Below are 23,967 nucleotides of genomic sequence, written 5' to 3'. Positions count from 1 at the left end.
TTTCGAGACAGGGATTCTCTGTGTAGCCCTGGCTGTCCTGGAACTCACTTTGTAGACCAGGCTGGCCTCAAACTCAGAAATCCGCCTGCCTCTGCCTCTCGAGTGCTGAGATTAAAGGCATGTGCCACCATGCCCAGCAAAACCAAAAATCTTGATCGAGGCTAACTCAAAGCTCAGCCTACTCAAAAGTTCATGACCTACAAAAGGATTTTGTTCTAGCAACAAAAACTGTTCCTAAAGGTACAGACTGTTGTTTCCTTATAGTCTATTCTATCCAATATTTTACTGTTACCCCAGGAAACTCTGGGAGTTGGTATTTTTATCTGTCTTAAATAGCTTCTTGTACAAAAGAAAAAAAAAAAAGGATAAACAATGTGTCTAATTAAGGGCAATGAGTCAAAGGAATAACTGCTTGCTAGATTCTAAGTATTTACTATCCTAGGCTTTAATAATTTAATAATAATTTTATTTTTAATCTAATTATTTAATTTAATAATTTTATTATTTAATAATATTATTATTAAAACAAAACAATAATAACAAAAAACTAGTGCCTTACATAAACTGTCAGTATTATTTTCTAAAAATGATAACATGTACTTCTGGCTATACATGCAGCATCTAATCATTAGTAATAACAAACCAATGCCCAAACAGAGCACCGAATAGAAAAGTGACAAGGGACTGGAACAGCTCAGCAGGGATGAGTGCACTGCTCTTCAGAGTCCAGGAGTTCAGATCTCTGCACCCTCACTGAGCATCTCCCACCCATCTGTACCTGGGGGATCCAATGTATCTGGCTGCTTTGAGTAACTGCACTTACTGCACATACATACTTGTATATAGACACACACAAATAATTTAATAAAAACTAATCTTTTCATAAAGGACAAGAGAGGATGCCAGTGCACACCTTTCACCACAGCATTAGGCAGGGAAGCAGAGACAAGTATCTTAAGAGTTCAAGGCCAGCCTAGTATACAAGCAAATCCCAGACCAGTTAAGGCCACATAGTTAAAAATGTCTCGAAATAAATAAAGTCAGAGAGACAGTTGCTTTCCCATAAAGTTTTATAGTAAGGATGGCAAGAAAATGCAGACATTTGATAAACAGTGAACAAAAAAGTAATATGAGAAATAAAATAATAAATAATAGTAAGTTTTCTGGAGATGGTCTGTGAGCTTTTCTAGCTCCCAAATGTGTGCTATCCGATTTCTACTCCAGAAAAAGGAGCCAGTGAACAACAGAAGAAATCATGATGCCCACAAGTTTCTTTTCTCTGATGTCAAAATTCAAAGTTAGGGCCATGCACACGTTAGGCAAGCACTCTACCACTGTGCTATGTTCTAGGCTACTCACACTACTTTCACACAGCTTTTTTATGTACTGTTGACAAGAATTCAGGAAGGCAAAATGACACAGTAATAGCAAACTGTTTCTATAACTATGACAAATTCATCTGATGGAACATTCTAGAAATTTTATTTATTTTTGTATGTGAGGAGGGCTGACACATGTGTGAAAGTCAGAAGACTTTAGGGAGTCAGATTTTTCCTTTCTCCTTGTTAAGGTTGGATCACCCTTGTTGTTTCTGCCATGCTAACTGGCCCACAAACTTCCAGTCTCCTGTTTCTGCCTCCCATCCAACTGTACAAGTGTTGAGATTACAGACCTCAACCACAACCACGCCACCACATCCAGGGTTTGGTCTTTTTTTGTGGGGGGCAGGAGGGACTTTAAGATTTATTTTACCACTGGGCAGTGGTGGCACACACCTTTAATCCTAGCACTTGGGAGGCAGAGACAGGAGGATTTCTGAGTTCAAGGCCAGCCTGGTCTACAAAGTGAGTTCCAGGACAGCCAGGAATATAAAGAGAAACCCTGTCTCGAAAAAACCAAAGATTTATTTTACCTTTAGCTATATGTATGCATGTGTACTTATGTGTAGATAGGTAAGTATGTGAGTACAGGTGCTTGTGGAGACCAGACAAGGGCATCAGATCCTCTGGAACTGATGTTACCACTGACAGCTATGAATCACCATGTAGGTAACTAGGGATCAGCAGGACAGAGACTTGAAAAGCCTGACCATGGATTCCAAACACTATCTCTTTCAAGTTAACAGATTCCTGTGTATTCTTCGACTTAAGAGGGGATGCAGAGTACCATGATCTATCACATATTTAAGGGCCAACTTTGAATTTAAAAAAAATGCAACTACAAAGTAGCTTAAGGAAAGGAGTAGTATCTACAACACATACACACACACAAACACACACACACACACACACACACACACACACACACACACACACACACACACACACACACACACACACACACACAATAGTGTTCCTGTTGCTGTAGCCTAGTTAAGGAGGAGCCTGAAACACCTTTTTATCAGTGCTGTCTGGCCCAGGCTTAGTTAACAGTGCTGTCTGACCAGAGGCAACTTAACAATGTGATATACAAGAAAGGCTGGGATACAGCTCAGCTGGTGAAATACTTTTCTCGCCTTTTATAAAATGCCCTGTGTTCAGTCTTTAGCACCACATAAAACAGATATGGGGGTGCATATGTACAATCCCAGCAATCCAGAGATGTAAACAGGAGGATCAAAAGTTCAAGGATCAGATATTATGATAGTTTCACCTTTATTCTTTTAGCCCAGTCCTTTGGTTATTCAATGGTCATTCATGGTTCGATATAGATTTTACAAGGATTTTTTTTCTCTATCTGTGATATCCTTGGTATTTTGATAAAGACTGCACAAATCTATAGACCATTTTGGTTCTGCTTGACTTTTTCAGATACCTTTGGATAACAGATATTTTAACAATATTTATTCTTTTGTTGTTGTTGTTGTTGTTTGTTTGTTTGTTTGTTTTCAAGACAGGGTTTCTCTGTGTAGCCCTGGCTGTCCTGGAACTCACTCTGTAGACCAGACTACAAACTCAGAAATCCGCCTGCCTCTGCCTCCCAAGTGCTGGGATCAAAGGTGTGCGCCACCACTGCCTGGCAATATTTATTCTTTCAATATATGAACATGTGACTTTTTCATCTTTTGGGTGTCCTCTTCCATTTCTTTCATTCATGTTTAATAGGAAATTTTGTCCTTTCAACTCTTTCAACTTATTCCTAGACTTTTTTCCTATTATAACTGGTTGCCTTCTCAGATAGCTCACTGTGGATATACAGAAATGCTACTGGAGACTTTATGTTGGCTCTGCATGCCGAAGCCTCACGGAGATCACTGACCAAGTTCCAACAGTTTTCTGGAGGAATTCTTAGGCTTTTCTATGTAAGATCATGTCATCTGCAAATAAGGAGAATTTCACTTCACTTCCTCTTTTCCAATTTGGATTTCCTTGTGGTTCTTTTGCTTGATCTGACTACAGAAAACTGAGTGAAAGAAGTAGGCTATAGAAGAGTGTCTTTAATACATTATATAAAACATGTTTCAATATCCAAATACGATTGTTAAACAACTACAGCAAGAATTTACCAACAGAAAAAGCTGGCTAACAGCAGTCTTTGTTTGCGGAGGAAATGTGAGAAGCACTAAGAAAGTGAACAGAAAGGGTCTTTGATTTTATTTACAATATTTTGCTTCTTTAAAAGCCAACCAAAGGTTGTGGGTGTATAAGTATATGCTTAGCATGTGTGAGGTTCTAGATATAATCTCCACTACCAAAGACAAATTTTTTTCTTTTTTGGTTTTTCAAGACAGGGTTTCTCTATGTGTAACTCTGGCTGTCCTGACTGTTTTTTTTGTTGTTGTTGTTGTTGTTTTGTTTTTTAATCTAAAGAAAAATTTATAGCCTGTGTGGTGGCTTGGAAGAAAAAGACAAAATGATAACGAGTTCAGTCACCTTCAGCTACATAGCAAGTTCAAGGCCAACCTGGACTACAAGAGATCGGGGGGGGGGGGGAATATAGGTACAATTTTCTCCATACTCTTCTGTATTTTAAATATATTTTCAAGGCAGGGTTTTTCTGTGTAGCCCTACCTGTCCTGGAACTCATTCCGCTATAGGCCAGGCTAGTCTCAAACCCATCGATATCCGCCTGCCTCTACTCCCAAGTAACTGGAATTAAAGGCATGCGCCAGCCCCCACCTGGCTGAAATATAAAAATTTAAATAGACTTTTGGTCAAATAAATAAACCTGTATCAAGCAGCAATAGAAAAATACCAGGTTTCAGAAGCTGTCTTTGTAAAACTATTCAATTTATGTCCCTACCATCTAATGTCCTCAGTGTGATAGAAAACCTCAAGTATTTACACACACACAAAGCTGTGTAAGTCAAGCTTCCTCTTCACTAATAAAATACATCCCATAGCCTGCTGTCAGAGATACAGTGAAAGCCAGTTATGCACCTACCAGTTACCTGTCAATTAATACAATTCTCTAGAGGATAGGCAGGCCTTGAATTTCTTCCTGACTCAACTACCTGATGGCTGGCATTACTTACCTTCACCACCAGGCCCAGCTTAACCAACACAATGTGCCACTCCCACACACATCAGAGTAGTTGAGACATTTTAAAGTTACTATTAATTCCCTTTAGTTCTGCTGTTTGATGTCTTGAATAGGGTTTTTGTAGCCCAGGGTGGCCTGGGGTTCACTATGTAGAATGACCATGAACTATCCTGATCCTCCTATATCCATCTTTCAGTACTAGAATTACATGCATGAACCAACACAACCAGCTTCTCTTAGTTATTCTTAAATTTCATGCAAATTTACTGTGTACGCACCATGCGTACCATGAACAACCCACCATGGTAACAGACTTGTATAATTACAGGTCTTTCTACTTTTAACCTTCCGTCTACATTCCTCAGTTCCACACATTCATAGAGAACTCAGTTCAAGTTCCTCCACAGAGGTACAATGTGCAGCTTCCAATCCCAGGTGGACTGAGGAGACTCAGCAGCATCATGGAAGTATGTTAATGAGCACCAAGGGAAGCTGAGCTTGGAACTCTGCTTAACCAGCAACCCAGGTTGCAAGCTTGAGAGAGAGAAAAAAGCAAGCATAAGTACATCAAACTGAAAATGATACCCAGGGACAAGCAGCTCTACAGTCAGGAATTCAAATAAAACTGGTTTTGTCGAGTTCACTGCTCTACAGCCCTTCTGTTTTCCCTTCATCTTCTGGTTCAGTTAAAAGTACCTTAGAGAAAATATTTGTTCCTTCTCAAAGTAACCATGGAGAACACTACTAAGTTTCATAAAAATCTGTTTTAAGCATTACCTGTTGGGTGTCAAAGGACAGGAATCAGGGTGTGGGTATGTGGGTATGTGTTTCAGTGCATATAGGAGATTCTGTGGAGATATATGGGGTTCTCTGTCAGAGAACTGACTTAGCAGAGGGTTCTTATGCATGCACACATGGGAAATGCATGTGTGGTCATCTGTTAGTCTCTGTATCCATTTCTCTCTAGATCTCATCTTTATGTGTACCCAAGCCCGTGTGTGTCTGTCCCTGTGTCTTTAAAATGTTCTATTACTTTTTCTCACTATATTTTCACCTTTCTTCAAAACTCTTAAAATGATTTTCTTGCCCCTCTAAAAGTTTCATAATGAAAAATATGAAGTCAACAGTAAGTAACAAACCGGGATTCTGGCAAGTGTTCCCTCTTACAAAACAGAGTTGCTGTTTGAGTAGCAAGATTCAGCTGAGCAGCATCGATCCACCCTAAGAATTCCAAACCTTAAAAATCAGAATACTCTCTGACTTACTGATGTTTCAGGTCAGATCAGAATCTAGCCATAAGTACAAGTTACCACTATGTTTTAAATAAGCCTTATGTAAGTTTGGCTTGCATGAACAAGTCCTAAAAGGCTAATGGCTTGCAAACATACCGAGTATGAACTTCTGGACTTTTAAAGCTGGAACAAGGGAATATCATAAGGGTTCAGCTACACTGTGAAACCAACTAGTTTCCAGGGGTGATATACCTCAATCAAAGCTGACCTCCTCAAGCTACAAGCCCTGCTTTCATGATTGCCCATATCAAATTAAATTATATTTACTTCTTTCCTTGGTACACTTCCTATACTCTTCTTCTAGGGCAAGAATGGTAACTTACTGATATTATCACCTTAGGACTAAGTGATGCTTAGCACACAATAAATAAATGAGTTTACATAAAGAAGCTCCCAGTTCATTAGAGAAGCAAGAGTTATAACAAAGCCCTGCAGGTCACACATCACAGGGGCATGGTACAAGACTTTATCCAAGGTCTGGTATATAGATCCTTTATCCCAAACTGGCCTCAAACTCGCTCTGTAATTCAGGCTGGCCTTGAGCTTATACCCATTCTCCTGCCTCATCCTCCTAAGTGCTAAGATTATATAGACAGGAGATAACATATTCTGTCCTTTATTCCTAAAAAGAATGTGAAATAATGTACTAAAAAATCTATTCTACTTCTGTCTCCCAAGGCATAAAGTAATCTGGAACTCAATTAAGCTTTAACTAATACAGCCTTGTTGAAGACAAATTTCTATTTATGTTCTAGGAAAAGAAGCCCTTCTTTAAACCTAGAGCATATAATGTCAACTTCAAAAGGCAGATAACACACAATTACCATAAAAAAATTGTCCTACACTTTTATCACACATACTCATCTTGGTAATGCCTTAAAGAGAAAAAAGTTAAATACTGTTTTGGAAAAAGACCACACAGCGATGCACTCCTCCAACTTGGTAAAGGAGCATTAACAGGTGAGTCTCTCTGAGGTGATCGCTCGCGCACAGGGTTTTAGCTGAAAACCACTGAGGCTCCAGTTTCTATCGAAACTTAAAACTATGGGGCTGGAAAGATGGCTTAGAGGTTAAGAGCACTTGTTACTCTTGAATATGACCTGGGTTCAATTCCCAGCACCTACATGATGGTTTATAACCATCTATAATTCCAGTTTCAGGGGAAATGATGCCCTCTTCTGACCTCTGTGAGCACCAAACATGCATGTCGAGAACAAACAAACATACAGGCAAAACATTCGCACAGAAAGTAAAATAACCGAAGCTAGTAAACAAAATCTTTTAAAAGAGAAATGAAAATGATATCAAGTACATAATAAAGACTTGCTAAGATATCCACTGTTTTTGTGAGTAACTCACTGTAAGCCCTCAGTAAGTAGTAATAGGATGTCAACTTCTATGGCCATTCTTGAAGTATTAAGTTTGGACACTCTTTAGTCACTACTAGTACATGCACAGCTGAGTGTTAAGGAAGAATTCTGAGTGTGCCAGCACAGGGGAGGCAGATGCAGGATGATCAGGACTGCAAGTTTGAGAGCGCCTAGATTATTTACGATTATTTCAAAACAAACAAACAAACATACATCCAGGTAAGAAAGATAAAGGAAAAGAAGCAACCAGAACCAACTAAAAGCAGGTAAATACAAAATTTTATTTAGGGACCAATAATGCCATCTGGTATTACAAATAATCGCTGAAAAAAGTTTTAGATGGATTAGAAACCAAAATACAACAAACACAATCATGAAATGTAGAGCTTTTATCAACGTGGAATAGAAAATGTTAGCACCAGGATGCTCCAAGCCCTGGCCTAACCATGAGACCCTTGACCTGCGTTGCCAGGACAATGACCTTCAATCCCACAATCCACTTGGCTCAGTTCCGGCCTTTACTGGTGTGACGTCATTTTCTGTATAAAATGGGAAGCCACACCCTCCTTGCTCTCTTCGCCCTCTTCTCTTCTCCTCCTCCTCCTCTTTCTCTCCCCCCTCTTTCTCTCCTCTTCTCTACCCTTCTACCCGCTTCGCCGCTCCCCCCATTCCCGCATAATAAACCTCTCTCATGTGGAACACCTTGGCTTGGTCTGCTGCTTGGTTTATCCGCTCAAATTATAAAAGAAAAGACCAACTAAGACATAAAATATTTGAGTCACATGAAAACTATAGTTAAAAATTATAGTTACAAGCCAATAAGAACAGAATAGGGAGATCGGGGTTTAACATTGAATGCTTGCCTAACATGTCTGATCTCCATACCACACAAAAAATAATAATAGGAAAAAATATCTGCAGCATATACAAAAAGAATGAATGTACCAAAAATTAAAAAAAAAAAAAAATGAAGTGACAATCCACTGGAAGTGTAGACCTTTTTACCTATTGTATTCACTGCTGCATCCTCAGGACCTGGCATACAGTAGTCAGTCACTCCCTAAATACTTTATTAATGATTAGAAACTAGCAGTTATAAGAAAAGGAACCCAAACTGTCAATTCAATATGTACATGAAAAGTACTCTCAGCCTTACTATAAGACAGCAAACCCATAAGCAGGAAAAGAGTTCTCCCTATCAATTTTGTAAAAAAGAAAAAAGAAAGAAATCTAGTATAGTTCAAAATAAATGGTAAGGGCCATTGTGTCAGAGTTAGCAAATAGGCTGGCAAGATGGTTCAGTGGGTAAGAGCACTGACTGCTCTTCCGAAGGTCCTGAGTTCAAATCCCAGCAACCAAATCTCATTACGGTGGCTCACAACCACCCATAATGAGATGTGATGCCCTCTTCTAGTGTGTCTGAAGTAGTTACAGTGTACTTATGTATAATAATAAATCTTTTTTTAAAAAATAGAGTTAGCAGATACATAACAACAGTATTTACATTTTGAACCTTTACACTGAAATATGGCTCCCTAGGTAGGCATGGTGATATACATGTATATTAGTACTCAAGAGAGTGAGACAGAAGGAACATACCAAGACCACCCTGGTCTACACAGCAAATTATGTTTGAACCAAAAGGTATTTTGACTTCCAAAATTTCCTCTTAGATAACTACCCTAAAGAAACATTTCTATGTGAACACAAAGAGAATGCATACATATAAGTACTGCAGCACTATTTACCAAGAAAGAAAAAAAGGAACTAGGAAAATGGCTTAGCAGATAAAAACACTTGTTCCTGCAGAGGATTCTCAGTACCTACATGGAAACTCACAGATGTCTATAACTACAGCTCAGTTCCAGAGATTTCCAGAGATCCACTGTCCTTGTCTGACCTCTGAGGGCACTATGTGTGCATGTAGCACACGAACATATCCCAGTAAAACATTCATATACATAATGTTTTAATAAACATCAACTCAGCAGTTAAAAAGAAGGGGTGGGGACTAGAGAGATGGTTCCACTGTTAGGAGTACTGGCTGCTTTAGCAGAGGACTCTGGTTCAGTTCCCAGCACCCATATGGTAGCTCACAGTCACAAACAACTCCAGGTTCAGAGGATCTGACACCCACTTCTGGGCCTCCCCGGCACTATATGCATGTGGTTCAGACATACAAAGGCAAAATGTCCATGCACACAAAATAAAAATAAATCTTTATTAAAAGAAAGAAAGAAAGAAAGACAGACAGACAGACATAAAAGTTGTGGGTGGGGCTGGTGAGATAGCTCAGTGGGTAAGAGCACCTGACTGCTCTTCCGAAGGTCCGGAGTTCAAATCCCAGCAACCACATGGTGGCTCACAACCGTCTGTAACAAGATCTGATGCCCTCTTCTGAAGTGTCTGAAGACAGCTACAGTGTACTTACATATAATAAATAAATAAATCTTTAAAAAAAAAGTTGTGGGTGAAGGATTATCACTAGTTTAAGATTATGTAGACTGAGCTACATAGTAAAATTTTATCTTTAAAAAATAAATAAAAATAAGATAAATATGTGTGTGTTGATATGGAAAGAACAATATACATGTAAATTTTAATATTGTATTAAAGTTTAGAAAAAAGGAACCTGAGAAATATTATACATACAGTGTGTTTTTAACTTACGTTCAAGTTATTATAAGGCTATAAATTTATATACAAATGCATGGAAAATCATAAGAAAGTCTAAAAAGACAAACAACAGAGGTCACCTCTGGGGACGGGAATGGGAATGCTGGTGCCAATCAAAGACTTCTGCTTTATTTAATTAAACTATTTTACTAGAATACTTTCAAGGTTCATTTAGATAACTAAAAGCATTTGTTTGTGAGATGCAGAGGTGTAGCTCAATGGTAGAGTATACACAAGGCCCTGGATTCAATTTGCAGCACCAAAACATAAACAAATGAAGGAAAAATAATGGAAGTGCCAGTTAATTGGCAGAAGAAAATAAGAACAAAATGTTTTGGTAATTAACAGAATTCAGTTTTACGGAGCTACAGAGATGGCGCATCAGTGAAGAAGTGAAGAGCACTTGCTCGATGATGAGCGGTGGCGGTGGGAGCAGCACACACCTTTAATCCCAGCACTTGGAAGCCAGAGGCAAAAAGATCTCTGAGTTCAAGGCCAGCCTGGTCTAGAGTAAGTTCTAGGACAGCCAGAGCTACACAGAGGAGCCCTGTGTTGAAAAAAAGAAAGAAAGAAAGAAAGAAAGAAAGAAAGAAAGAAAGAAAGAAAGAAAAGAAAAGAAAAGAAAAGAAAAGAAAAGAAAAGAAAAGAAAAGNAAGAAAAGAAAAGAAAAGAAAAGAAAAGAAAAGAAAAGAAAAGAAAAGAAAAGAAAAGAAAAGAAAAGAAAAGAAAAGAAAAGAAAAGAAAAGAAAAGTTCATGTAGATTATGGAGGTCCTGGATCCAAGTACCCATATGGTCACTCAGAGCCATCCTTAACTCCAATTCCTCTATGGGCACATAAGACACTCATACATATAACGGAAATCTAAAGCAAACAAATGCAATCTAGTTTTAGACATAAAGCTACTGTATCTGGTTGCAGTAGGCAGCTGTAAAAACCTAAGGCTGGCATTCAGAAGAAGAGTCTTAGCCAAAGGAATACTTCTGAGAGTTACTGGGATGTAGATGATACTAATAGACACAGAAATTATATGGATAACTGGGGGAGAAAACTCAGTGACTAGAACAGAGGTCCTAAGACCAAGAAGGAAGTGTCAACAAAGAAGTGGTTCAGCCAAAAATGTTAAATCGAAACTAGTAAAAACCAACCAACCAAACAAACAAACAAACAAACAAAAACGCAGGGTCATAAAGCTGGGTGTGGTGATGCACTCTTGTAATCCCAAGACTAGGAGGTGGAGGCAGGAGACAGAAGGATCAGAAGCTCAAGGGCAGTCTTAGCTCTCTAACAAGTGCTACCTTACTTGTTAGGAGACCCTGCCTCCAAAGAACAAAAGAGCAGTGTCATGGAAGCCTAAGGAGCTGAACAACAACTACAAAATACATTTTCCAATCTAATGAACATTAGCAATGGGTTTTCTTTCTGTCAGAGTATAAGAATGGGCTAAGGAGTTCATAAAGATTAAAAATGTATACATAGAAAAATCCTGTACAAAGATGAATTCTGAAAGACGAAAAGGAAGTCAGCAGGTTGAAGAATAGAGCTGCCAAAATGAAGAAGGCAAAGCAAATCTGAATATTGACAAAATACTGGAGACAGAGGAACTAACCAGAGAAAGACTTCTTTAATATTACTGAAAAGAATGAACATGATTAAAGCACCTGTGAGGGACTTATCTTTGACAGAATGAGGACACTTCCTCTTCCGTAATAACATGAAGAATAAGGTGAGCCCTGGGTTTGTAGACAGAACGTACAGAGAAGCTCTATGTAGGGTCTTCTGTTCTTATAGTGAAAGAGAAAGCTTATAACTGGCTTAAATAGAAGGGCACATGAAATAGGAGAATACAGCATGAAATGAAGTCAAGTCGAAAAGGAAGGCAGATCCTTTGCAATGCGAAGGTGAACTTGCTAGAGACATGCATAATACTGCTAGACATGGCTGATGTCTCACAAGGCTGCTAATTACAAACTCATCATGACACTGATCTGTCTAGCTTTCAGATTTTCTTCAGCAACTTTCGGCTCCATGGGTTCAGGCAACAAGGAAGGTAGATGGGTTAGTATAGACAGTCCATTAGTACAGACAGTCCATTACTCAGTTTCACAAGCACTACAAGTCAATTTGGACTGAAATAAAAAGAAAAGGAATATACAGAAAGAATACGAAAACCTGTTTCAAGGATACACAGCTAAAAAAAAAAAAAAAAACCACCCAAAATTATCAAATTGGTTTGTCATAGATATTATGGGTGAGGGTGACAAACAAGAGAGCCTGCACCTTGATTTTTGTCTTACAGTTCTAGACACCATGTGCCAATACTTACACCACTGCCATCCTCACTCTAGACTTGATCTTGCTACCTAAAGGCTGATGCTACATGGGGATTTGCTGATAATGGGATGTTGAGAAAAATAAAGTAGAAAGGCTTGCAGAACTAAGCCGAAAGGATGATGAGACATCAGTGACCAAAGTAAACAAGGATGTGATGATGCATGGTGGTTTCTGCCTCCTCCACTAACAGGATAGATGCTAATGTCCAAAGGGTTACACAGAGCAGTCTTAGCAGCAGCTCAAGCAGACATCACATGGGAGTTTGGTCAGAGCAGTAGGGGCTGGCAATGTGACAAAGCCTCCCACTGTTGCTATGGGTAATGTTTCATCTCTCTGATCCCAAAGGCATCACAGATTGGCAAAGCCTCGGGTGTGTTAATTACCCTCTTTAAGCATATATTTTCTCATCTGTAAAGATAAAGCTACTTATCTGATAAAAGTTGTTATGAGGATTAATAGGTAAGACAGAGGTCTGGCAAAGAGTATGTACTGAGGACATTGTAGACACATCACAAAGGCCAGTAAAAGAGTTTCCAAGAACATTATTAAATCTTTTTTCCTAATATTTAAGATTTTTCTTTTTAATTTTTCAAAATTACATTTATTAACTGGTGTGTGTGTGTGTGTGTGTGTGTGTGTGTGTGTGTGTGTGTAAGAGAGAGATTGGGTCACATGAAGGTCAAAGGAAAACTTCTTTGGGGACTTGGTTCTCTCACCACATGGGTTCCAGGCATAGAACTTGGGTCAGGTCATCAGGATTGACAACAGGAGCTTTCCCTGCTGAGTCATCTTGCTGGTCCTTCTTTTAAAGTAATCAAAAGGGCTACAGTGAAGCACTAGGGGTGATTAGAGAAGCTAGTTTAGTCTCAGATAAGCAGTATTCAGAAAGGTTTTAAGGAGAGTCTTACTCAACTAGTTTTCTAGCACCCTAGTTTACATAAGTTCTAAAAACTCAGTGCCCAAAACTGACAGTTTTGATTGACAGAGCCTTGAAAACAAAATTTAAAAATCACCAGCTACTAATACAAGTCTCCAACGAGAAGAAAATAGCTAACTGTTCAGAATGAAGCTGTGGGAGAAGGAGGAAAAAAATATGCATGTCTTAAGCTGTTCAACTTAAACTAACCTTAGTGGGACCAGCAAGATGACTCAATGAAAAAAGATGTTTGCCACCTTTGACACCTGAGTTTGATCCCAGGAACCTACATTATGAACCAATTCCAACCTGCTGTCCTCTAACCTCCACTTATACACAAAAGCATGTGAATATACATACAAAATATGTATGTAATACACATTTAAGAAAAGAAGTTTATCTTAAAAAACTGTAAGAAACTTTCTCCTTTGTTCTGGTCTCATTAAGTTTCGAGTCATAGGTAAAAAGACTATAAAAAGTTCCTATAAATTTTATAAAATGCTATCAGGCTGACTGAAACCACCCACTGGGTGAAATGAACTTTATTTAGGTCCTCTATCTGTGTCTATCACATGAACATAGGGCAGTTATACCTCTCTAGTTAATAAGAACTACTATAAGTCAAGAATGCATGATGCTTATAATCCGTGAACTTGTGAAGGCTAAGACAGGATGATCTCAGGCTTAAAGCCAGCAGGCTACATAAAGGAGGCTTGTTTTAAAAATAATTAGGGGGCACCCAATGGGTTGGAACTGGCTCGATAGTTAAGAGCACTTCCTGCTCTTGCAGGTCCCAGCACCCACATGGTGATTCACAACAGCCTATAACTCATTCAGTTCCAGGATGACTCCCTCTTCTGGCTTCTGTGAGTACCAAGCATGCACATAGTAAGCATACAAGTATACAGCACTCACCCATTTACATACATATTTTTTTTTAATTTTTGAAGTAACTAATTAGAACATTTTAAGGTAAAGGCATTTACTGTACAAGCTTTAGTGGCCTGAATTTGTCACCCACATAAGAGGAGAGCAGACCCATGAAGTCTTACTCAGAAACTCAACTCAAAAAGACTGCATAAAAACTGCAAATCTCAGCCGGGCAGTGGTGGCGCACGCCTTTAGTACCAGCACTCGGGAGGCAGAGGCAGGCAGATTTCTGAATTCAAGGCCAGCCTGGTCTACAGAGTGAGTTCCAGGACAGGCATAGGCAGGGCTATACAAAGAAACCCTGTCTCAAAAAAGCAAAAAAAAAAAAAATTGCAAATCTTTATTTCCTTCTTTCTCATTAAGAGAAAGTAGATCATTTGTATTTGTTAATTTGCTAACTGGAAACATTTGATCTGGGTGTCTTCCTCAAGGCATAGAACAGACAACTGGAACTTTGGCCTAGAGCAACCTTCTACAATTGAAAATCTACACAATATGGTCTCCAAAGTCAAACAGATTAGGAATCGGTTCACTCTAATATGTTACTGTGTTACTATGAGACAAATTTCTTAATCTGTTTCCTCAATAAAACAAGGATAACACTATCTTTAAGAGCTCTTAGAAGTATTAAATAAAATAGTACATATCAAGCTGAAAGTACAAGGCCCGGGACAAAGTGAAAATATCTAACAAGGGGGCTGGACAGATGGCTCAGTGGTCAAGAGCACTGGCTGCTTTCCAGAGGACCTGGCTTCAATTCCCAGCACCCATAGGGTGACTAACCAGACCAGCTCTAACTCCAGTTCCAGGCGATCTACTGCCCTCTTCTGGTCTCCTTCAGCACCAGGCACACAAGTGGTGCACAGACATAAATGTAGGCAAAACACATACACATAAAACTCAAAGATGGGGCTGGAGAGGTGGCTCAGTGGTTAAGAGCACTGACTGCTCTCCAGAAGGTCCTGAGTTCAAATCCCAGCAACCACATGGTGGCTCACAACCATCTGTAATGAGATCTGATGCCCTCTTCTGGTGTGTCTAAAAGACAGCTACAGTGACTTACACATAATAAATAAATCTTTGAAAAAAAAAAAAAAAACTCAAAGATTCAAAAAAACTTAACAGCATACTTCACTTTCTAATTCTCAAAGGTTTAATCAAAGACTGATTCATAGAGGAAGGACTTAATGAACAGAAGAAAACTGTTAGCTCAACAGAAAGGAAACAGATTCCTAAGTTTAAAAATAAGGATAAGCCGGGCGTGGTGGCTCATGCCTTTAATCCCAGCACTAGGGAGGCAGAGGCAGGCGGATTTCTGAGTTCAAGGCCAGCCTGGTCTACAAAGTGAGTTCCAGGACAGCCAGGGCTATACAGAGAAACCCTGTCTCCAAAAAAACCAAAAAAAAAAAAAAATAAAAATAAAAAAATAAAAAAAATAAGGATAAAGCCAGGTATGGTGGCACACGCTTATAATACTAGAAGGTGGAAATAGAGCTGGAGTATGAGACTAAACTGGGCTGCATATGGAACTATAGGGGCAAAGGATCTGGAGTCTGAGGATAACCTAGGCTGTATATGGAACTATACAGGCCAACCTAGGATAAACAGTAAGTCTCTATCTAAAAAAAAAAGGGGGGGGGGATGAAGGATACATTATTGGGTCACAAGTTAATTACAAACAGGAGGCTAGTATCACTAATCTTACATTTCTTCCCTATATAAATGTTCTTCACATCTTCTAACTTTACAATTCTTTGAGGTTTTCATCTGTACAGTCTTCTCCCATCCTCTTCCAAAAGCCTGACTCACTCTCTTCACTTTAGTCTTGTAATGACCTAAGTCTTAGCCTGACAGACACACCTTAAAGAGTTCACTCAGAAACCTACATATTCCTGGGGGATGACCAGAGACCAAGATCTAAGAGCTTTCTGTATGGGATAAAGACCCAGGCTCTGGGGACAGACACAGGTTTAAATCCCTGTGCCACTTTTTAGACGTATAACCTTGGGGTTGACACTAAGCTCTTTGAATCACATTTCCTCATCAGTAAAACTGAGATAATGCCATCTGAATTTCATAATGTTCTTGTCAGGATTACAGAAATGCCTGTAACAGTTCCTGGCACCTAAAAGGGCAATTAATGGTAACTATTATTAGGGTCCAACTGCCAATTGCCTTACTGAACATTTTGCTAGGCTGTACTTTCTAACTGGCAAGGGAGTCACACTGCTCTCACATTCCCATGATTCTATCCAAAACACTCAATTTCAGTAATCTATAATTAACCAAATCAAGGGCTTAAACAATTCAGGGCAAGAAAGCATGAACATGGCTCAACTCATTCTCTCCTGACAGCAACAAAGTAAGTATAATGCAGATATGTTTGCCAAGAAAAAAATGGAGTCTGTTTGAACATGGTCATTACCGATAGTAACATAAGCTCACACTGGCTGAGGTTCTTAGGCTTGCAGTCTTATGGTCAGAGTTTCAACATCTTGGGAATCCTCTTCTGCCTTCTTTTCTCTGCTGTGCTAGCACCCATTTCTAAGCTCACATGGGAGGAATGCTCTTAACTGCTGTCACAGTCACTCATGATGGAACTTATTTTCCCATTTTATAAATTACTACTTCAGAGATATTTACTGTGTTCACTGAAAGTATGCTTATGAAGAAAGGCTAAATACAAATACCATAACCACAATGACAAGATCTGCCCTATATAGTACAAGTTGCAGGATAAAGGCAAGGGCCAAAAGTATAATGTGACCAAGGAACCTGCACCCCATTATGTTCATTCTTATAACAATTGAATGTGAGAGTCTGACTCTTATGTACTTCCTTTGTGTGGCTGACCAAAGTAACAGAACCAACAAATTGATAACTGATACATGAATAGGAAAAGGTAAACATCATTGGAAATATAATAACAAATAAGATTTCTGGTAATTAAAAAATAGAAGCAACAGTCACCATTTACATAGCTAAAGGCAACTATTTTGTTCCTGGAATACCGAATCCTTCCACACACTTTAGATAAAGCAGAAGGCAGTCAAGGACAGAATGACTTATCTAGACAAGCTAAGAAGCAAGACAGGCTTAACAAATCAAAACAGCTCAGTCTTTCCTCACTGAGTGACATTCCACATGGAGAAATGTAGGCACTTCACTATTAAGAAAACTAAAGATTGTGCTCTTTAAAAACAGAAAGCCAAATGTGGCACAAACTTCAAATCCCAGCACACAGGAAGCTAAAGCAAAAGGATCATGAGTTCAAAGCCAGCCTAACTGGCTAGCCTCAAACTCACTATGTAGCCAAGGAGGACCTTGAACTTCCGGTTCTCTTGTATCCACGTCCTCAGCTGAGGTTACAGGCAGGCACCTCCATGCCTGGTTTACATGTTACTGTGGGTCTAACCCAGGGCTTCTGGCCTGCTTGGAAGAGACCAAGTGAGCCACATCTATAGCCCCTGAGACCTTGTCCTAAAAAAGAAAAGCAGATAAAAGTTGAGGCCAGGTGTGGTGGCACACATCTGCAATCTCAGTATCAGAATGCTGATGCAGGAAGATGATTGAGGCCAGCCTCAGCTCCATAGCTCCAGGCAGCCTGGGCTACAGACTGAAACCCTAAGGAGACAAGAGGAAGGGAAGGGGGAGTAAGAAACAGGGAGGGGAGAGGCAAAGAGGGAGCCAAGCCGAGCTCAGCAGTGCCCTTCCTTCTGCCACACAGCTGCAGGACTGTACCTGCTGACAGTGCGGCAGGTAACAGGCTTCTGGTGGGATTATAATTGCCAGGCAAGCTCAGCCCTGTCTTCATAGCCTTGAGGCTGCTGAGTAAATCTAGAATCATGGAACATGATTTTGATACTTAAAAAACCAGGAAGAAGGTGGCTCAGCAACAAGGAAAGTGTCCAAGAAGCACATTTAGAATCCAATAACAGACTCTAGGGTACTGGCCTGTGGGTCTTTTTTTTTTTTTTTTTTTTTAAATTCTTTATACAGAATCTACTGAACTACTACTAATATGGGTATTTTTTCAGAGAAGTTCAAAGTGACATATACTTAAGTAATGAGAAGAGAAATAATAAATTTTAATAAGTTATTGTTTAAGATCCTACTATAGGTACCAAGTTCTATGTGATGACCACAAACATTTTTAATCTTTAATCATACTTAGTACCCCCATTTTATAGAAGAAATTATAGAATTATTCAAAAGTTAAATCTGGGGAAGGGAGTACTATGTTCAAACTTAGGTCTGCACCTAAGTATAAACGTCACTCTAAAAGTAACTTATTAAATATTTTACCCTTAAAAGAACTAAATTACAAACTTTAGAAAAAAAACAGTCACAAGAAAAAGATTTGGCTAGCTAGATTTTAACTAGTGAGAAACAGGCTTTGGATTTCCTAATTTTGACCTAAGTACTTCCAGCCCTAGCCCAGGCTGCATCTTTTAAGTGTAACTCCTCCATTTAACTATAATTGCATGGAGGGGGAGGAGGACACACCAAACTGCAAAGGACAAAGCCTGCCCTAAAGCACTGTTAAAGTCCTTCAGTCTTGCCTCTGACATCATTTAGCACTACCTTTGAGAAGTAAAAATGAAAAAGTTAACTGCCCTAAGTCATGAGGTAATTACAACAAAATGTTTTTTGCTGGAGCCAAGGTTCACCTAAACTCTACATAGTAAACCCAATGTACACTTCATATCTTTTTTTACTGTTGTCCTGACAGAACAAAATGCACCCATTATAATGGGAAAAGAAAAAAAAAACCGTAAATCATTGTGTTCATACTGTTCCCAAGAAATGAAAGCCACATTTTTTAGGTGATCCACAGATTTTTGTCTTTTACCTCTTGTGCTGACATCAATAAATGGGAGGAAAAAACGAGGGGCGTGGGTAAAGGGTATAGCCAATACATAAATAATACGGGGGTACCATCATTACACGTTTCTATTCATGAAGGACTCTGACAGCCCCAAATGATCGCTTTCCTCAAAGTAGCAGGCATTTCTTCCTAACACTTTCTGCTCACGATAAAGATATGAATAAAATAAGCATTCTCTTCAGATACAATCTAGTAATCCTAGAGACCAGACTGCTTGAGAGTGAATGAAGCATCTCTCCATTACCAGTCTACAATCCCAGTACAAGATAATTGCAATGGCTAGAAAGGAAGGGCACAGATCAGTACTACCCTGTGGAAAGCTGTTGGCCACAGAAAGGCAGAAAGGCATCACCTGTACAGAAGCCAGGCAAGTCAGAGGGTTTCCCGAGCTCTCATACGCGAGAGAGCTAACTACAGCTTCCTCGTTCTCCAAGGAAAAAGATCTTGCTATCCTTATCGCTGGAGGGAAGGTTTTTCCTATGCCACCGAGCAGTCCGGAAAATTACACGCGGGAGTGTGCTGGAGGCGCCGGGTGTAGTAGTAAGTGCTTCTCCTCCCCCTGCCTCGTTCAAGTAGTAGTGAAGGGCGCTACCTCCATGTTATTAGTAGCGAAGTACGCCCGTGGTACCTGGAGGCTTCGCTTCGCAGCGGAGCACCGGGGGACAGCCGCTCTAAGAGCGGGTTCAAGGGTGGGAGAAGACTGGGCTCCACGATCTAGAGGGTGTGGAACGGGGTGCCGCCGTGCCGTGAAGGGCCGCCACTCCCGTGCCCGCCCTCCCCGCCTCTCCGAGAAGCGAGGCAGCCCGACCCCAGTACCTTCTTGACCGTGCGCGGCGCCTCGGTGACCGTGCCGTCGGGGCTGACCAGGGCCTCGCCGCCGTCGCGATGCCGCTGGTGCTGGTGATGAGGGTCGCTCCGCTTCATGGCCGACGCTTGAGGGACCTTCCCGGCCGCAGGGCTTAGAGCCGCGGTGGGCCCCGAGCCCGGGCCGGGGGCCGGGGGCCGCTCCGCCGCCGGAGCCGGAGCTGGAGCCTCTGGGTCCCCGCCGCCCGCCGGGGGTACCATGGCGCCCACGGCCGCCGCGCTCAGTCCCAACTGGGGCTCCGCCTCGGAGGGGCTCAGATCCTTCAGCTCCACCTCAGGCACCTTGGCGGCTGCCGCTGCTGACACAACCTGCACCGACATCACCGCCTCCACTGCAACCGCCGACTCCGACTCTCGCTCCAGCTTCCACTCGGCCCCGCCTCCCGCCTCCCTTCCCCTTCCCTCCCCCATACCCCCACTCCTCCCCTCCATCGCCTCCGCTCCCACCCCCTTCCTCCGCCCGCCCGCTCGCTCGCTCGCTCGCTCGCTCGCCGCCAGCCCGGCCTCTCGAGCCCCGCCCCACCCCTGGGTGACTCACGCGCGAAGCGCCACGGAACCTGTAGTGCGCTTGCTCCGGGCTGCACGCGACTAGACGATCGTGGGGACCTCAGCACCCAACTTGCACTGCGCTCGCCTCCCGGGGACAGGCCGCAGAGCCCCCTGGGAGTTGTAGTCCTTTCGTCCTTCCTCCGAAAAGTAGTTTTCGGTGGAGAGGGAACTCCCAGGACAGCGACTAATAGAAAAGTATAAAAAACGGATGACGCGACGGAATAGATGAGGAAATTGTCTCCAGAGGGGTTGCGGTTTCCGGAAAGGAATGCCAGAAACCCCAGGGAAAGTCGGGGGGGGGGAAGAATGACTCGCTCCCTTGACGGCGTAAATTTCCTCCGGAGTGTGCGCATGTGTGCTATCACGTGGGCGGCCTTTAAAGGAGAAGCGGTAGGTCAGGTGAGATAAATTCCGGCTCCAGGATAGAAGGTATGGGGTTTCTCTGTTCCGTTCCCAGCCTTTCTTCAGAGGGTTGGTTTCTAGAAGAAAAGAAATAAGCCGTTTCCTGCTGTCATGATTTCTGGCGTACTCTTGAATTAAGAAACTAAAATCAAACCCCCAAAGAAAGAAATCTCGTCAGGGTATGGTGGAGTACGCAGTAATAATTTGAACATCTGAAGCATATGCGTCACCAGTGATAATAGTTCGAGGCCAGCTGAGCTATGAAGCAAGGCCCTGTCTTTAAAAAAAAAAAAGTTAATTCCACCGCACACATGTAATTAAAGGACCAGAGAGGAGCTGGGAATCTACCCTGGGTCCTCTAAAAGAGCAACATTTTTTTTTTTTTTTTTTTTTTTTTTTTTTGAGACAGGGTTTCTCTGTATAGCCCTGGCTGTCCTGGAACTCACTTTGTAGACCAGACTGGCCTCGAACTCAGAAATCCACCTGCCTCTGCCTCCCGAGTGCTGGGATTAAAGTCGTGTGACACCACGACCCCGGCTTGCAACAAATTCTCTTTAACTTTTGACCAGATCACCAACTACCAGTTTTATTTTTAATAACTAAAATAATGTTGCGTACCAATTAGGTAGGTCATAGTGGTAATCCCAACACTCAGGAGAAAGAGACCTGAGAATCAGAAATTTGTTGAGGTTAGCTTTGACTGCTTAGCCAAAGCCTGTCACAAAAAGAAGAAACTTACCTGAAAGTAATGTTCTACTGATGATAGAATTTTTTTTTCTTTTAAGAATATTTCTCCAATAGTCTTTTAATGATTAAAAGGAAATAAATGCTTATAATTTTAACAATCAGACTAAAAGCCAGGCGGTGGTGGCATAAGCTTTAATCCCAGCACTTGGGAGGCAAAGGCATGCAGCCTGGTCTACAGAACAAGCTCCAGGACAACCAGGACTACACAGAGATACCCTAGCGGGGAAGTGGGGGTGTGTGTGTGCATATAACAACAACATCAAATTAGACTAGGGGCTGGAGAGATGGCTTATCAGTTAAGGGCATCTGCTGCTCTTCTAGAGGTCTGGAGTTCAAGTCCCAGCAACCACAGGGTGGCTCACAACCAACTACAGTGTGTGATCTGATGCCCTCTTCTGACCTGCAGATGTACAAGCAGCTAGAGCACACATATATTACAGAAAGAGGGAGGGAGGAAGTTAGACTAAAAAGCAGGAGACACCACCACACTTTCTAGGGATTTGAGAGTTGGCTCAAAATGTATGAGCCCTTGCTGGAATTTGTTCCCAACAGATACATTTGGCAGCTCACAACCACCTGCAACTCCAGCTCCAGGGGACGTGACACCCTCTTGTCCTACAGACACACACATAGGCTTAAAAATTATTTTAGTTGCACATTCTTTAAAGTTTTATGTGAATATTACCTAAAGGGGGGAAAGGGCATTAAAATGTTGTTGACTGATTTAGCATGTTATGAGGTAGGCTTTTTTATTCCTAAAGAAACTGAGGCAAAGAGGATCATGGCTTGTGGCTGTTCAGAAAGTGACAGCAGCCCTAACTTGGACTGCCGGCCAGCTTGTCATTGGAAAAGCTACCTTTTTCTAAGCAAGAATGAGACAGAGACAAAGGGAGAAATCGCCTGCTTGGGTTCCTGCCATGTTCCTTCCAGTGTCATGGAAGCCTCATCATGTGGGAGCTTTGGGAGCTGTCATTTCCTGGTCTCTAAGTCTATGCTGGGAGGCACCTAAGCATTGCCATTTCCACAGAACCCAAAAGTCCGCCAGACACAAGAGTTTATTAGGTTTTCTCCTCACGCGTCTGGTTTTGATCGTTTCCTTCCTGTTAGGAAGACATGGCCCAGGGCTTCGTCCTCCAGCTGCTGGGCAGAGGCTAACAGCTTTATCGCCGATTTCTTTCTTCCCCCTAATGCACAAGGGAACTGCAGCGCAGCCACCTGGCATGTGAGGAACTCATGCAGCAGCTGCTTACCTGGCCAGCCATGAGGATTGATGACTGAGCAGAACAACCGATCCTTCAGGGGGATGTGGTGATGAAACGTAAGGAGTTTGAGCCCTGAAAAGAGACAGATGTTAGCCCCCGTTTACCCAGATTCTAACATTGCTGGGAACCAACAATCAGAGCATGTCCTCTGCGCTTTCTAGCTCCATCTCACTCATCTGCTGCTTCTGAGGCATAGCTTTGTTGCTGAGGCAAACCAAGCATACTCGATGGTGGAGTTACTAGATTAGAAGCCAGAAGATTACACGCAAGTCTATTAGCTATTAAAAGACGTTTTAGGTCTACAGGTCTTTATCCTTCGTCTTGTTCATTCAGCTTCCAGGAGCCAGACAGACAATAATAATCTTCCATGAGGCCCAAGAGAGAAAATGTAGAAACTAATGCTGAGACATTCTCCAAGGAAATGGACCAGCCAGATCACAAGCAGTGGCGACCATCCTCCAGGTAACACCTCGTGCCACGCTGTGAGCAGCCAGCCAGCCACCAGACATGTGACGCAAACCTCTAACGTGAAAGCAAGATGCCATAGGAATCCTGGCATGCAGTGAGGCCTGGATCTCCAGCAACACAAGAAAAAAAGGTAGAGGCTGACATAGTTTTAAATTGTAAAACAACTGGTAGTGCACACATATAATCCCAGTCAGTATTCAGGAAGCTGAGGAAGAAGGATTTGTGAGTTCAAGGCTGCCTTGGGCTAGACCGAGACATTAATAAAGCATGCCTAGGCTACATTGACTGTGCCCCACTGCCATCAAATCACTTGGAGACTTATAATACTGATTTTGTGAAGGAGCATATATTTTCAAGGAATAAACATACAGAAAACAAAAGCACAGGTTAAATGAGAGCCTGCTAGCAGATTTTTTTTTTTTCATTAGAAAACTTTAAGTAGAAATTTTTGGTTGTGGTGGTTGTTTGTTGAGGTGAGAATCTTCTGTGCAGCCTGGCTGGCCTAGAACTTAGCATGTAGACCAAGCTAGCCCAAAACTTCAGCAAGTCCTCCTGCCTCAACCTCCCAGGTGTGCTGAGATCACAGGGGCGTGTACTTCCGTACACAGAAGACGTTTTCTATCTTTTGCTCAGATGTTGAAAATGGTAGCTTGGGCTGGTGAGATGGCTCAGCGAATAAGATAACCCGATTGCTCTTCCGAAGGTCCTGAGTTCAAATCCCAGCAACCACATGGTGGCTCACAACCATCTGTAACGAGATCTGACTCCCTCTTCTGGAATGTCTGAAG

The 23,967-nt window shown here is 41.5% G+C and overlaps 1 protein-coding gene and 1 long non-coding RNA gene across 4 annotated transcripts in view; one reads left to right on the top strand and one right to left on the bottom strand.

Moving 5' to 3' along the window:
* Ahcyl2 (adenosylhomocysteinase like 2) overlaps positions 1-20,120 on the bottom strand; it is a 140,419-nt gene extending 120,299 nt beyond the window's left edge. For both annotated transcript variants that reach the window (XM_021189830.2, XM_021189831.2), the window contains exon 1: positions 19,704-20,120. In XM_021189830.2, coding sequence (XP_021045489.1) covers positions 19,704-20,072 — 369 coding nt within the window. In that variant the 5' untranslated portion in view covers positions 20,073-20,120. The remainder of the gene's footprint in view (positions 1-19,703) is intronic.
* A 552-nt stretch (positions 20,121-20,672) lies between these two features.
* On the top strand, positions 20,673-23,909 carry LOC115063423. Of its 2 annotated transcripts, XR_003843296.1 has the most exons (4): positions 20,673-20,729; positions 22,646-22,767; positions 23,045-23,309; positions 23,883-23,909. It is a non-coding gene; the product is annotated as an uncharacterized LOC115063423 (long non-coding RNA). The 2 variants fall into 2 exon arrangements; XR_003843295.1 differs by lacking the exon at positions 23,883-23,909 and having other exon boundaries at positions 23,045-23,651.
* The last annotated feature ends 58 nt before the right edge of the window (positions 23,910-23,967 follow it).

This window comes from Mus pahari, chromosome 2, assembly GCF_900095145.1.
Source record: "Mus pahari chromosome 2, PAHARI_EIJ_v1.1, whole genome shotgun sequence".
NCBI classification, from domain to species: domain Eukaryota; kingdom Metazoa; phylum Chordata; class Mammalia; order Rodentia; family Muridae; genus Mus; species Mus pahari.
The sequence above is the reverse complement of the archived record's forward strand: the minus strand, read 5'-3'. Positions and strand labels throughout refer to the sequence as shown.